This window comes from Vulpes lagopus, chromosome 10 (assembly GCF_018345385.1).
Source record: "Vulpes lagopus strain Blue_001 chromosome 10, ASM1834538v1, whole genome shotgun sequence".
Taxonomy (NCBI): Eukaryota; Metazoa; Chordata; class Mammalia; order Carnivora; family Canidae; genus Vulpes; species Vulpes lagopus.
The window spans coordinates 422,218-434,831 of record NC_054833.1 but is presented as its reverse complement, the minus strand read 5'-3'; the positions used below and the strand labels follow the sequence as shown (position 1 = coordinate 434,831).

The window sequence follows — 12,614 nt, the reverse complement described above, 5'->3', positions numbered from 1 at the left end:
CTGAGGACTACTGAGGTCCTGGGGGTTCTCAGGACATCAGAGACTTAGGAGAAACTCAACAACGAAACACCTTTCTCAACACCACTGCCGGCTGGCTCTGGAGCCCCTCATGGCCTCATAGCTGCCCTCGTGCTTGCCAGGCCCATAGAAATCCCACACCTCATGGCTATGACCACACACAGCCAGATATTCCTTCCTTCCTAGACTTTCAAGAAGATAAAATGTCCAAACGTTTGGAAATATTTTCCATATGTGTCTACCACTTCTAAATTTTATTTATGAGTTATTTATTTACTTACTTTTTTGCCTCTGAATTTTAGAAGCAGCCCCCTCCTGGAGGTGAGACCCCAGCTGCCTCCTTTGTGGCAGTTACCATGTAAATGTCACATCTTCCCCAAGGACCACGTGAACACTGCTGGTCCCAGGGCTTCAGAGGTGCCTGTGTTCATCTTGGAAGCTGGAGTCCCCAAATCTGAATCACTTCCCTTGTGTCCCTGGCTTGGTCAGTTTTCACACTGCTATCTAAGGGTTAAGGCAGGGATCATTTCTACTTGGTACACAATAGGACTTGTGCTTCACTTTACCGCTAATACTTAAATTCCCTCTACTTTTCAAGTGCAAAATAATATTTTAAAGTACAAAAACTTTAAAAAGTATTTGAAATATGTCCAAAGTAGTTTTGAAAGGGAAAAGAAAAGCAGCTATTTTCTTTCACTTCCTCATACAAGTTTAGTTCGTGTTATTAGTTTCTGTTGTCCTGAAATCATCTCACATAAAGGACTGTGATGGTAAAACAGCATGTTCTTGACTCCTCTGATTAGGGGGAGGCTTTGTCATACTTTACTTCTGGTTTTATGTGGTTTTAGATTTCTAACAGTGAGCAGGAATTTTATAGGCGGGCTGTGTCTCTGTTTGGAGGAAGCAAGGCTGCCTCCCACACTCTCTCCCAGTCCAGGGGGTGGCTACATCCCGGTCCCAGCAGCTCCCCAGCTCCCCCCAGCAGCTCCCCAGCAGCCAGCCGCACCTGACCTTCTGGAAAGGTCAGGGAAAGGTCCAGAGTGTGTTAGAGAAAAACAAAATACTGAGGAGCTAGGTCAGGTATTGAAGGAAGCAGGGACAAAATGACAGAGGAAGATGCCCCAGACATAAGCTGGGAGCAGGAAACACTGATGGAAGCCCACCTGCTGCAGAATTTTCTTTATTTGACAGTGACGAGAAGGAGTTTAAAGGTGGGGCAGCTCAGGCTGAGGGGAAGCCCATCCTTCAGAATGAAGACATCCCTGCCCAGGTGCCGTGGCCTGAATGCACGAAGGGACAGGCACCCAAGAAGGCTCTGGTAGGGTCCGACCGCAGGGGTTTGGGAACCCACCATCATGGAGATGCCCTCCTTTCATATGAGGCCAGGCTTCCACTCTAACACCTACAGAGAACTACAGGGTGTCAGGGGAGCAAAGGCCTATTTGGGAGAGGAAGAGTTTAACAGCACAGGTTTATCTTGGAAGAGAGAAAGGCTGTGAAGGAGATCTTGGGGAGTCGTGCTGCCAGGTCCTGCTTCTTTAAACCTTCAGGATGGAGAAAGGATGGAGTCAGAACTTCTGGGGATTGCCTTTTTAGGGATATTGTGTAGTCTGAACCATCTACTCTGAAATATGCTTTTCCTTGGGAATGGAGCGGAAAAATTTGATATTTTGGGAGTAGAGAGTTGGGGAGAAAGGTATTCTTTCCCGTGTTTTCAAACACACATATGAGCACATGGACACTGGTGTGCACACGTACTCGGGTAATACGGGATGGTTTGGTCATTGGGACGCCGAGTGGGAAGGAACGTAAAGTAAAATGGATCCAGTGTTCACCATGTTTTTTAGGTGTGGGGCAAGGGGCTGATGCTTTTCAGCCTGTTCTACTCGGTTTTGAGCTGTTTCAGGTAGGCCAGGATGTCTGCCTTGACAGTGCTGACGGGAGCCTGGTGGAACCAGCGCATGACAGGGACCCCATCGGGCCCCACCAGGAACTTCTCAAAATTCCAGCGGATGTCATGGACTTTCATGGGCTCCCAGAAGAGCTGGTTTGATGAGCCCAAAAGATCAGAGGTTGGAGGGCAGGAGTTCTGGAGCAGAGATAAGAAAAAGAGAAGTTTTTTTCCCCCTGCTTCTGCCATGTGGTAATCTACATGTGGACCACATGTGCCATGTGGTAATCTACATGTGGACCTGAAAGTCACAGCAAGTTTAGAGCTGCCGAAGACCACAGGAGCACTTCAGGTTCTCTGAGACCACTGGTTTCCGCTTGCTGGCCTGCCAGACAAGTCTCGTCCTTGTTGAAATTTTCATCCATCCATGGCAAATTGAAATAAAAAAAGACAATGTGGGGGGTTTTCGCAAAATTCCACTTATTGACTATAAAAAGACCATCATTTTATAGGACTGTGGTCCAGTCTTATCCCCAACCCTAGAGAGTCTATTCACCATGATATGTCTCAATTTATTAACTACCAGGTGGGATCCCAGTGAACCACAGGGATTTCAATGCAACATCAGCAATCAACCAACCAAGAGCTAGAGAGTATGATGATAAACAGAAAATATTCCTCTTTTCCCTGTCTGCCCCTCCCATGATTATATTATGGTGCTTCAGTAAAATAATATCTTCCATTTTCTTTGATAAGTCATTTCTATAGTTTTGGTTTTCTTAGCTGAAAAAAATGCTTTTGGTTTAGAGTAATGGTTCCCAGAGTTACGGCTTTGTAGTCTGGTAAAAGTTCAGCAACTATTTTTTTTTTTTTTGAGATTAATGCAGAATAACCAACATTTATTTTAATAGACAATAAGAAAAATCAAAAGCCAACTATAACTGTAAATTTAAACATTAACAGATTTGTAAGTATTAAAGAAAATAAAATCAATCATATCACCATTTTTGGGCAACACAAATGGTAATTTGTGCAATTTAACTAAATATTAATTCAATATCAGAGTTAATGATGGTCTTTTTATAGTCAATAAGTGGAATTTTGCAAAAACCCCCCACATTGTCTTTTTTATTTCAGTTTGCCATGGATGGATGAAAATTTCAACAAGGACGAGACTTGTTTGGCAGGCCAGCAAGCGGAAACCAGTGGTCTCAGAGAACCCGAAGTGCTCCTGTGGTCTTCGGCAGCTCTAAACTTGCTGTGACTTTCAGGTCCACATGTAGATTACCACATAGCACTCTACATGCTCCATGTCTGTCACCCTGATTGCATAGGGGTCCCTCAGGGAGGAGCTGGGCCCCATGGATATTTGAGAGTGCCCTGAATGGCACAGCTCCTTACACCTATGAGGGCTTCCATGGTTGACTGTCCAATGAACAGACATTGTCATTCAGTAGGGGGCGGCAGTCCATATCAGACCTGCCACATGTTCTGATTCCTATACTTGAAGCTCAAGCCTCACAATGGATATTTCCATGATTCCTTTACTTATCTAAGCTTTTCTTTCCAAGGAGTGCAACCTTAATCCTAGGAATGAGCCCCAGGCTTTCAGGGGGCCTCTACCTACCTGACCTGGTCAGGGCAGGTGTAGTCACTCACCTTCAGGAAGGTAAAGACCTTCTGTTCTTTCTCTCCATTCACATCCCCTTTCTCAAAGAGCTGAAAATTGGGGACAAAGCCACCACCGGGACGCACATGCCTGCAATGAACCAGAGGGGCCCCAAGAGGGTCCAAGTTAGGACAAAGAGGGATGGTAATGGCCACCACACCTCTATCACAAAAGGAAGTTAGAGATAAAGAGGGAGAGATGGAAGACAGGGAAGGTGAGGAAATAGGTCTCTCGGGGCCAGGACCTCATGCTTTATGGAGCCAACAGAGAATTCCATGACAACTGGAGGGCACTATTTTTCAGTCAGGATTCCCAATTCATTTCTATTTCCCACATTCCCTCCTTTGCCCTGTGCTTCTTTTCCAGTAGATATTCCCCTAGTGTTACCGTCAAGGAACTCGAGGCAGAATGAATGCTTAAGCATTGCCAGCAGGGCAAGTTTGCATGCAAGCCTCACAATGATGTTCTTGAACCCTGTGATCCACCACCTGCCCTGGAAGTTTCCAGAAGAGGAGAACCTCCAGGCAGAAGGAGGAAGGGAAACCCTCCCAGGGCCTAGGCAGTGTCCTAAGCAGGTACTCACTTGAGCCCAGAAAGAATCTCTGAGTTCTTTCCTGGTTCTTGTTTTCCAAACTGGTTGCAGGGAAAGCCCAACACAACTACACCAAAAGACTTCAGCTCCTCCTGCAGTGCATTCAGTTCTGTAGGGAGACAGCAAGCATCATGAGTAGCGTGGCCTCCAGCCCTACCCTCAGCAGTGAGAGACCTCTGGATGTATTCATTTATCACATGAATAAAGTGAGGACTGTAAGGGAAATATTCAAGATTACAGAGATTGAGGGGATCCCTGGGTGGCTCTGCGGTTCAGTGCCTGCCTTTAGCCCAGGGCGTGATCCTGGGGTCCTGGGATCCTGGGATCGGTTCCACGTCGGGCTCCCGGTGTGGAGCCTGCTTCTCCCTCTGCCTGTGTCTCTGCCTCTCTCTCTCTCTCTCTCTCTCTCTCTCTCTCTCTCTCAGGAGTAAATAAATAAAATCTTAAAAAAAAAGATTACAGGGATTGAGAGGCAGAGCAAAAAGCCAGAATGCAGGTTTCCAGGAACATACCTCTTGTGCAGTGGTTTCCAATGTAGCTCCACTGCACCATCCAATAGGGGTGCTCCTACAAAGATTGGGTAGCCCTGTGGGGTGGGGTGGGTTTCTGCTTGATTCTGAAGGAAATTAAAACTTAAATGCCACTGCCACCTACCTTAGGAGTGGATTGATTGACCGATCGAAAATTTTTCAGGAAAAGGCAAATAAATGGAAATGTCCCCCTTTCCCCCAACTGTGCCCCATGATGACACATCTGACACCCCAGGCATCCTCCCAGGAGCGCTTTTTGATATGCTCACCTAGGAGCTGTGGAAGGGGGCCAATACCTGAGTCTGGCTCCAGAGCACTCTCTACTGTCTTGTCAATTCTAGTGATCTGACTGATGCCATCTCCTTGGGACCTTCACTGGGATTCCAGGCTACAAACTCCACTCCACTTTTACTACTGCCAGGAGGGTTTCTACCTTGTCTGTCTACACCTGTACCGTGTTTCCATCTTCAGCTTGTCTTGTACTCTCAGCTCCCAGTACCAATGCCAGCCAGTCCCACTCAGACTCAGCTCCACCTGCCAGGATCTCCCCCCGAAAAATTCTCAAGTGAGAGAGAGCCTTCCTGGTGTTGTGCATGTCTTCACTTATTATCCACCCACCTTCCTCCTTAACCATTAAGAACATGTCCTTCCTATGGCAGAAACACTTAGCAGACCCTGCTTCTAGTCTTCTGGCAAAATGCTTCCAACTCTCTCAATTTCCCATCTGGAGTAAAATTAGAATGAAACACTTTAAAAAATTCTCATGTACTAGTTTACTAAGTTATGTCATAGCAACAGAGTAGAAAACTCTGCCATCAAATAAATGAGGAAACTCATCACATACTGGAACAGGTGAACATTTGAGTATTGTATTATGTGAAAAAGCAAGATGCAGGATCAGTTGTGTGTATTTGTGTATATGGGATTTTTGCTTGCATGTACATTAAAGATTTATGAAAATATGCACCATAAACTGATGATCGTAGTTATCCAAAAGGAAAAAATGTGAAGTTTTCACTTTTTTTTTTTTTAACATGGAGCCCAACCATAGGACTTGAACTCACAGCCCTGAGATCAAGGCCTGAGCTGAAATCAAATGTCAGACATTCAACCAACTGAGCCACCCATGGATCCCTGAAAGTTTCTACTCTTGAATCCTTCGGTATCTTTTAAACTTTCTTTTTTTTTTTTTTTTTAATATATCCCATCCCGGCATACAGCCAGCTTCTTTATTTTTTTTATTTTTTATTTTATTTATGATAGTCACAGAGAGAGAGAGAGAGGCAGAGACACAGGCAGAGGGAGAAGCAGGCTCCATGCACCGGGAGCCCGACGTGGGATTCAATCCCGGGTCTCCAGGATCGCGCCCCAGGCCAAAGGCAGGCGCCAAACCGCTGCGCCACCCAGGGATCCCTCTTTTAAACTTTCAATGTTGTGAATATATTTCCTATTCAAGACAAATGTAAATTAACAATTAAATTAAGACAGATTTAAAAGCAAATTTGCATTCCATGGAACTGCTGTCTGTATATGAGAACTTTTTAAACTTACTATAATATTTTCAAATTTAACTCTTTATAGGAAGGAAAATTCCTACTTGCTGATACTAAACTGTGAGATTTTATATAAATTAAGCAAAGATTTAGTCTGTAACTTTTCAGGTTTTTCCTACGGTTATCCATAAAAATAATAAATCTAAAGTGATCCTGAAATTCTCTTCCTATAATCTGTACTTTTGAAAGTATCATTTGAAGCACAATTTCACCATTAAATTTAAAAAGTCTTTAGATTCTTATGGTGAATGTGAACCATTTTGTTGTTGTTGTTGTTGTTGTTCTTTGAAGGAAGAGGTATTTCAATATAGTTTTTGCCTAATCAAGCAGCCCCCTCTATATCAGTCCTTTTAGGCTGCTATAACAAAATACTGTAGACCAGGGCCTTATAAACAACAAGAACTTATTTCTTACAGTTCTGGGGACTGGAAGTCCAACATCATGGTGCCAGTATGGGACGGTTCTGGCAAAGGCCCTCTACCAGGTTGCAGATGGTAGGCTTTTCACTGTGTCCTCCCAAGGTGCAAGGGCCAGGGGGTTCTGTGAGGTTTCTTGTTATAAAGCACTAATTCGGTTCATGGAGGGTCTACCCTCACGGCCTCAAGCAGAAAAATTGTTTGTGGCTTGTCAGAAACTGCATTTATCTCTACTTCAATCCATCTAAAACTTTAAATAACCTTTTCTGGATCAACAGAGAAACCAAATTCTTCCCCACAAGTGCACAAAGAAAATCCACCTCAGTTATCACAGAAGGTCGGGCCAGGTTTGGAAAGATGGAGCATCTTTCCAAATAGCCATTACACCAAAGACCACCCATAAGAAAGCTACGTTTCCATCTCCCCATCACATGGAGGTACTGTGGAACCCAAGAGCATTTTCCAAAAGATCTGCTGTCGTTCCCAGAAGTCACCAATGAGGAGGATACAGGCAGCCCCTGGAAGCTAGTCTTTTGGGCCTGGGGGCGGGGGGTCACAGCTGGGGCCTGATGTTCTGTCAACAGTCTCACAGGACATCAACATCATACATCATGGTCATGTCATGATCATGATGGATCAAGACAAAAACAAGACCACTCCATTATCATGTTTTAACACAGACAGAACAGGGACCTTGTCCAGATTGCAAAAATGGCCATGCATCTCCCTATTCTTGCCAATATAAGTGACTTCTGCTTCTTTAGCAACTACAGTTTTAGCCTTGTTTTATTCCTCCGACCTTGTAGATATGATTTATTAAGATATATCTTAATCATGGTCACAGAATTGTCCCCATTTCATTTCCTGACAGCAGCCCATTCAGAGCAAAGCAATTCTTTGAATCCTTCCCCAAAGTACCTAACAGAAGCCCAGATTCTCAAATAAGTTCTTTCTAGCACTTTCTTACTGAGAAGCTCCATGATTCCCTATAGTATGTGTTCTCCCTCAGGGCATCGAACAACAAGTACCACTTGTTCAGTGATAGATATGTTCCTGGTGGTCTCTGATTAAATCTTTGGGAGAATCTCATTTCTCAAATCTGAAGATGATTCTCTTGGCCTCCTAAGGAGTAAAGCAGTGACAGGATTCAGGGGGACAGATTCACACAACCACTTAACCCCCCCACCTCTCTCCTCTCAGTAATAAATTAGGAAAACCTCTGGAATTAGAATATGGCCATCTGACAAAGCTAGTTCCAAAAGAATTGAAACATGAGCTCTTACCAGGATACTGAGCTGTCAAGCCTCAGTACGTGGCCACATTGACAAAGAGGACATGCTTGCCGGCATACTGCTTGAACTGAACGTACTCCTCATTGTTGAGGGTGAGGGCTCCATACTCATAGATGGTGCCCATCACCCCGTTGTAGCAATCCACCTGGAATGTAACAAAAATAACCACAATGAGGTGATCATAAGATAAACAATAACTCCCAGCATCCAGGGGCTTCTCCAAAGTGCTCAAAGATATTTCATGTAATACCTGGGAATTCTAAGAACTGAAGAGACTTTTTTCCAGTAATATTTTTAGTTATGGCGAGGCCAATACATTCTAGTATTGTGTGTTATGTAAGTTAAAACCCTTTCTTTGTGGGAGTGCCCAGCTGGCTCAGTTGGTGAGGCATTCAACTCTTGGTCTTGGGGTTGTGAGTTCAAGCCCCACATTGAGCATAGAGATTACTTAAAAAATAAAATCTTTAAAATAAAATAAAATAAAATAAAATAAAATAAAATCTTATAAAAGTGTGTGGGGGGTGGCAGGACGAGTACTTTGTGATGATCTTGCCTTCCCTGGAAGATTAACAGAACTCTCTTCCACCCTCTGACACTCAGCATCCTGACACCAGGCTCCCACTGCTCCAGCCCTTCTCATATTTTCTTAAGAGATATTTGTAATCTGACATCAGTGTCTCATCTAGATGTTCTTAAACTGCAATTTCCTTCCCCCAGAACAGGGCAAGGAACACGCTCCTCATCTGAATCCCACGGAGGCCCTTCCCGGAGCTTTGCCAGTGGGCTGCTCACTGGGATGAGAAACCCATCCTTGGTACCCTTTCTTGTACCCTACACTGTGGAGAGTGGCCTTGACTGCTCCTGGATAGGGACAGTGAGACAGGAAGCAACGGGAAGAAGCTTCCTTCCCGCAAACATGCCAAGGCCAATAGGCAGATGGGAGCTGGCGTGAAAGGGAATATACTTTTTTCTGAGGAGCTCCACACTCCTGGAGGTGTGCACAAAAGTCAGAGAAGTGTAGAATGAACGGAAGTGAGTTTCAAGGGATCTCAGTCCATAACAGTTTGCCTGGAGCAGTAAGGGGACAGCCGGTGGGCAAGCTCTTCTGAAGAGAGCAGGGTCAACAAAACTGTTTTAGTTTCCTGAGTCTGTGCATCTGCCATCAGGACACCAGGCAAGATGTCCATACATTCCTACACATCTGAGCACAAACGCATTGCTCCAAATATTCAGGAATAGTAACCTAGGAAAGCCCTGCTGGAGGAGCTGTCATCTCCATGCCCCTAGTTCAACTTGGCTCCATGCCAAAAAAATTTTACTATTTGTCCTTCTCACTACGTAATAGAAAAAGTCACATGGAAATCATTGCAAGAGCTGTCATCTGTGTGCCTCCTGCCTTTGTGCTATCTTAGCTCTGGGCTCACCAACACCCAGCATGTGTCTCTCACATGGATGCCACCCTGTAAGCTGGGATGCCAAATCCCAAGAAAACTAGGCTGGAAGGCTGGGTCTTTCCAACTCCAAGATCAGTTCTGCTCCAGCTTGAAGGGATCCAGACAGTCAAAAATGCAGCCTTTAGTTCACAAGATGGCTTTCTACAGCTGAAATTGTACCCTAGCCAGGCAGTAGTGGCTGACAGACCTGGCTGCCCTCTCACAGGTTGCCTTTTATTATTATTATTATTTCTGAAAAGGAAATAGTGTTACGAATGCTGGTCTTTGAGCATTTCTCATGCATCATTTTACACATCATAGGGACCCATTTACAGAGCACTCAAAGTGATTTGAGGACCTGAACAAGTATCAGCAGGGCATATTAGGAATGCAAGTTCCTGAGACATTTCTCTAAAGAAGACCTACAAATGGCTAACAGACAATATGAAAAAATGCTCGACATCACTCATCAGGGAAATACAAATCAAAACTACAATGAGATATTATCTTACACAGGTCAGAATGGCTAGAATTAACAACTTAGGAAATGACAGATGTTGGAGAGGATGTGGAGAAAGAGGAACCCTCTTGCACTGTTGGTGGGAATGCAAGCTGGTGCAGCCACTCTGGAAAACTGTGTGGAGGTTCCTCAAAGAGTTAAAAATAGAGCTGCCCTAGGACCCAGCAATTGCACTCCTGGGTATTTACTCCAAAGATGCAAATGAGGTGATCTGAAGGGGCACTTGCACCCCAATGTTCATAACAGCGATGCCCACAATAGCCAAACTATGGAAAGACCCCAGATGTCCATCAACAGATGAATGGATAAAAACGATGTGGTCAATATACACAATGGAATATTACTCAGCCATCAGAAAATGGAATCTTACCATTTGCAAAACATGGACAGAACTAGAGGGTATTATGTTAAGCAAAATAAGTCAAAGACAAATACATGATTTCACTCATATGTACAATTTAAGAAAAAAACAGATGGACATAGGAGAGGGGAAGGAAAAATAAGATAAAAACAGAGAGGGGAGCAAAACTTCACAGACTCCCTAGTTAAGAGAACAAATTGAGGGTTGCTGCAGGGGAGGTGGGTGGAGGATGGGCTAGATGGGTGATGGGCATGAAGGAGGCACCTGTTGTGATGAGCACCAGGTGTTAGATGCAACTGATGAATCACTAAATTCTGCTCCTGAAACCAATACTACATTGTTATGTTACTATTATGTTACTATATGTTAACTAACTTGAATTTTAAAAAGAAAAAGAAAAAGAAAGAAAGGCAAGTTCCTGGTTCTCTGAGACCCGCTGAATCAGAAACTTGGTGGGTGGTGACTGCAGAAAAGGAAAGAGGCAGACTCTGCTGCGGCCAGCTGTCCCCAGGCAGGGTTCCTGAGGTCCAGGCTCCTTCTAGAACCTCTTCGAACGTGTTGCCACCATAACTTTGCTCTAGTTAGTGTAACTTCACTCTTGTAATGTAAACACCCCCCACCCCGGGTTTATGTTAGCAATCCTCCTCCAAGCACATGGCCCACTGACACACACCTGAAGGGCCTCAGGACTCATGTTTTCCTAAAGGCACAGGGCCCCCGCCTCCAAGAAGCAGTGCACAGGTCTGCTGAGCAGGGCGTGCCCTCGGCCCTGGAGAGGACGAGGGAGAGCTCCTCCATCCCTGGAGGCTAGTCTCCGGGTGCTGCAGTCCGCTGGCTCCCCAGTGGGACACTCACCTTCATCTTTTGCGTGTTTTGGGTCGGCTGCGCGAGGCCGGCCAGGAGCAGCGGGAGAAGAGCCGAAGCCCGGAGTTGCGGGAGCATGGCTGGTGCGCACGAGTCCGGGTGTGTCCCGGGCCTCAGTCACTTTTGAAGCCCTGGTGGGGATGGGAGTGGAGAGGTGTCCTCCAATCGCAGAGCAGTGCACGCGCGTGCACACACCTGAGCCCCCCTTCGCTCCCCCCCCTCCCCCCCCCCCCCCCCGCCCCCAGTGCATCCGGGAGGCTTCCTGCCCCTGTTGTCCCGCGAGTTCTCCTGGCGAGTAGCGCAGGAGGCCTCGCTCCTTGGGGTCAGAAGTACTGTGCCCACCCCCCAAGGGACTGGGACCCCCGGGTGCTCGCTCCGCGTCCAGGAAGTAAAGCCAGAATCAGAATCTGCTTTTTAAAAACAAGACCGTCAGGTGGTTTCCATGCAGTCAAGCTCGAGACACTAATCCTCCAGCCCGCCCTCAGCCTCCCATCACTTAGTCTCAGCACACTGTTTCCTAATGCTGAGGTCTGGCCGCGGGGCCTGAGTGTCTCCTGGACAGGAGCTAGTGGGTGCAGGTGGCATGGCTGAGGGGGACACAGGAGCTAGTGGGTGCAGGTGGCACAGCTGAGGGGCACCTCCGCAGTGGGGAGGCCCTGGGGAACAGAGCCCTAAACTGAGTCCAGAAGGGCACGGGCTGGAGTTTCTTGTTCTCTGGAAAGCCCTGCAGTCATCTCTGCCTTGCCTGCTCCAAAACGCTGTTCTGAGGCCCTAACGGGAAGCAAGTGGAAAGCTGTTGGAAAGGGAATCGGTGAAGGGGTACAGAGTGGTCGCTCCCACCCTCCTGCCCCCACCCCCGTCCCTTAGCGGCTCCCTGGGGGCGGCTCAGCTTTGCTAAGCTCCTTGTGAATTAAGGCGATAACTCCTTCCTTTTTTTTTTGTATATTTTTTTTATTGGAGTTCGATTTGCCAACATATAACACCCAGTGCTCATGCCATCAAGTGCCCCCCTCAGAGCCCATCACCCAGTCAGTCACCCCATCCCCCTTCCTACCTCCCCTTCCAAAATCCCTTGTTTGTTCCCCAGAGTTAAGAGTCTCTCATGTTCTGATAACTCCTTCCTTGTTGGCGTCAGGCCCTTTCCAGCCTGCCCCTCTACCTGCCCTGCCGGGTCCACATTCAAGGCGTGCTCTGCTCCTGGGGCAAGGCTGGCTGGGGTTGAATTCTTGGGAACCCCTTGCAACATAAGCTTCTTGTTGGCTCAGATTTCTGAGCTATTCCCAAAGGCCTGTAGACCTGCCAGGGGGACCAAGCCTTGCAGAACCCAGGGCATTCACAGCAACTTGCAGGAGGCTCCCTCCTTGGGCACAGACTTATACACACATTGGCTTCTCCCCCTCCTCAGTTCAAAATAATGGCTGAACCTCCAACTGTGAGGTGACAGAGACACCACTGAGTTCAAGACCTGTGTGTGC

General features: G+C 46.3%; 1 protein-coding gene across 1 annotated transcript; it reads right to left on the bottom strand.

The window, feature by feature from the left end:
• Nucleotides 1-1,900: 1,900 nt before the first annotated feature.
• GPX6 (glutathione peroxidase 6) lies at nt 1,901-11,217 on the bottom strand. The gene is made up of 5 exons (XM_041769936.1): nt 11,131-11,217; nt 7,953-8,106; nt 4,162-4,279; nt 3,569-3,668; nt 1,901-2,107 (listed from the first exon to the last, which is right to left on the bottom strand). The coding sequence occupies exons 1-5, from the start codon at nt 11,215-11,217 to the stop codon at nt 1,901-1,903; spliced, it is 666 nt and encodes a 221-aa protein (XP_041625870.1).
• Nucleotides 11,218-12,614: the final 1,397 nt, after the last annotated feature.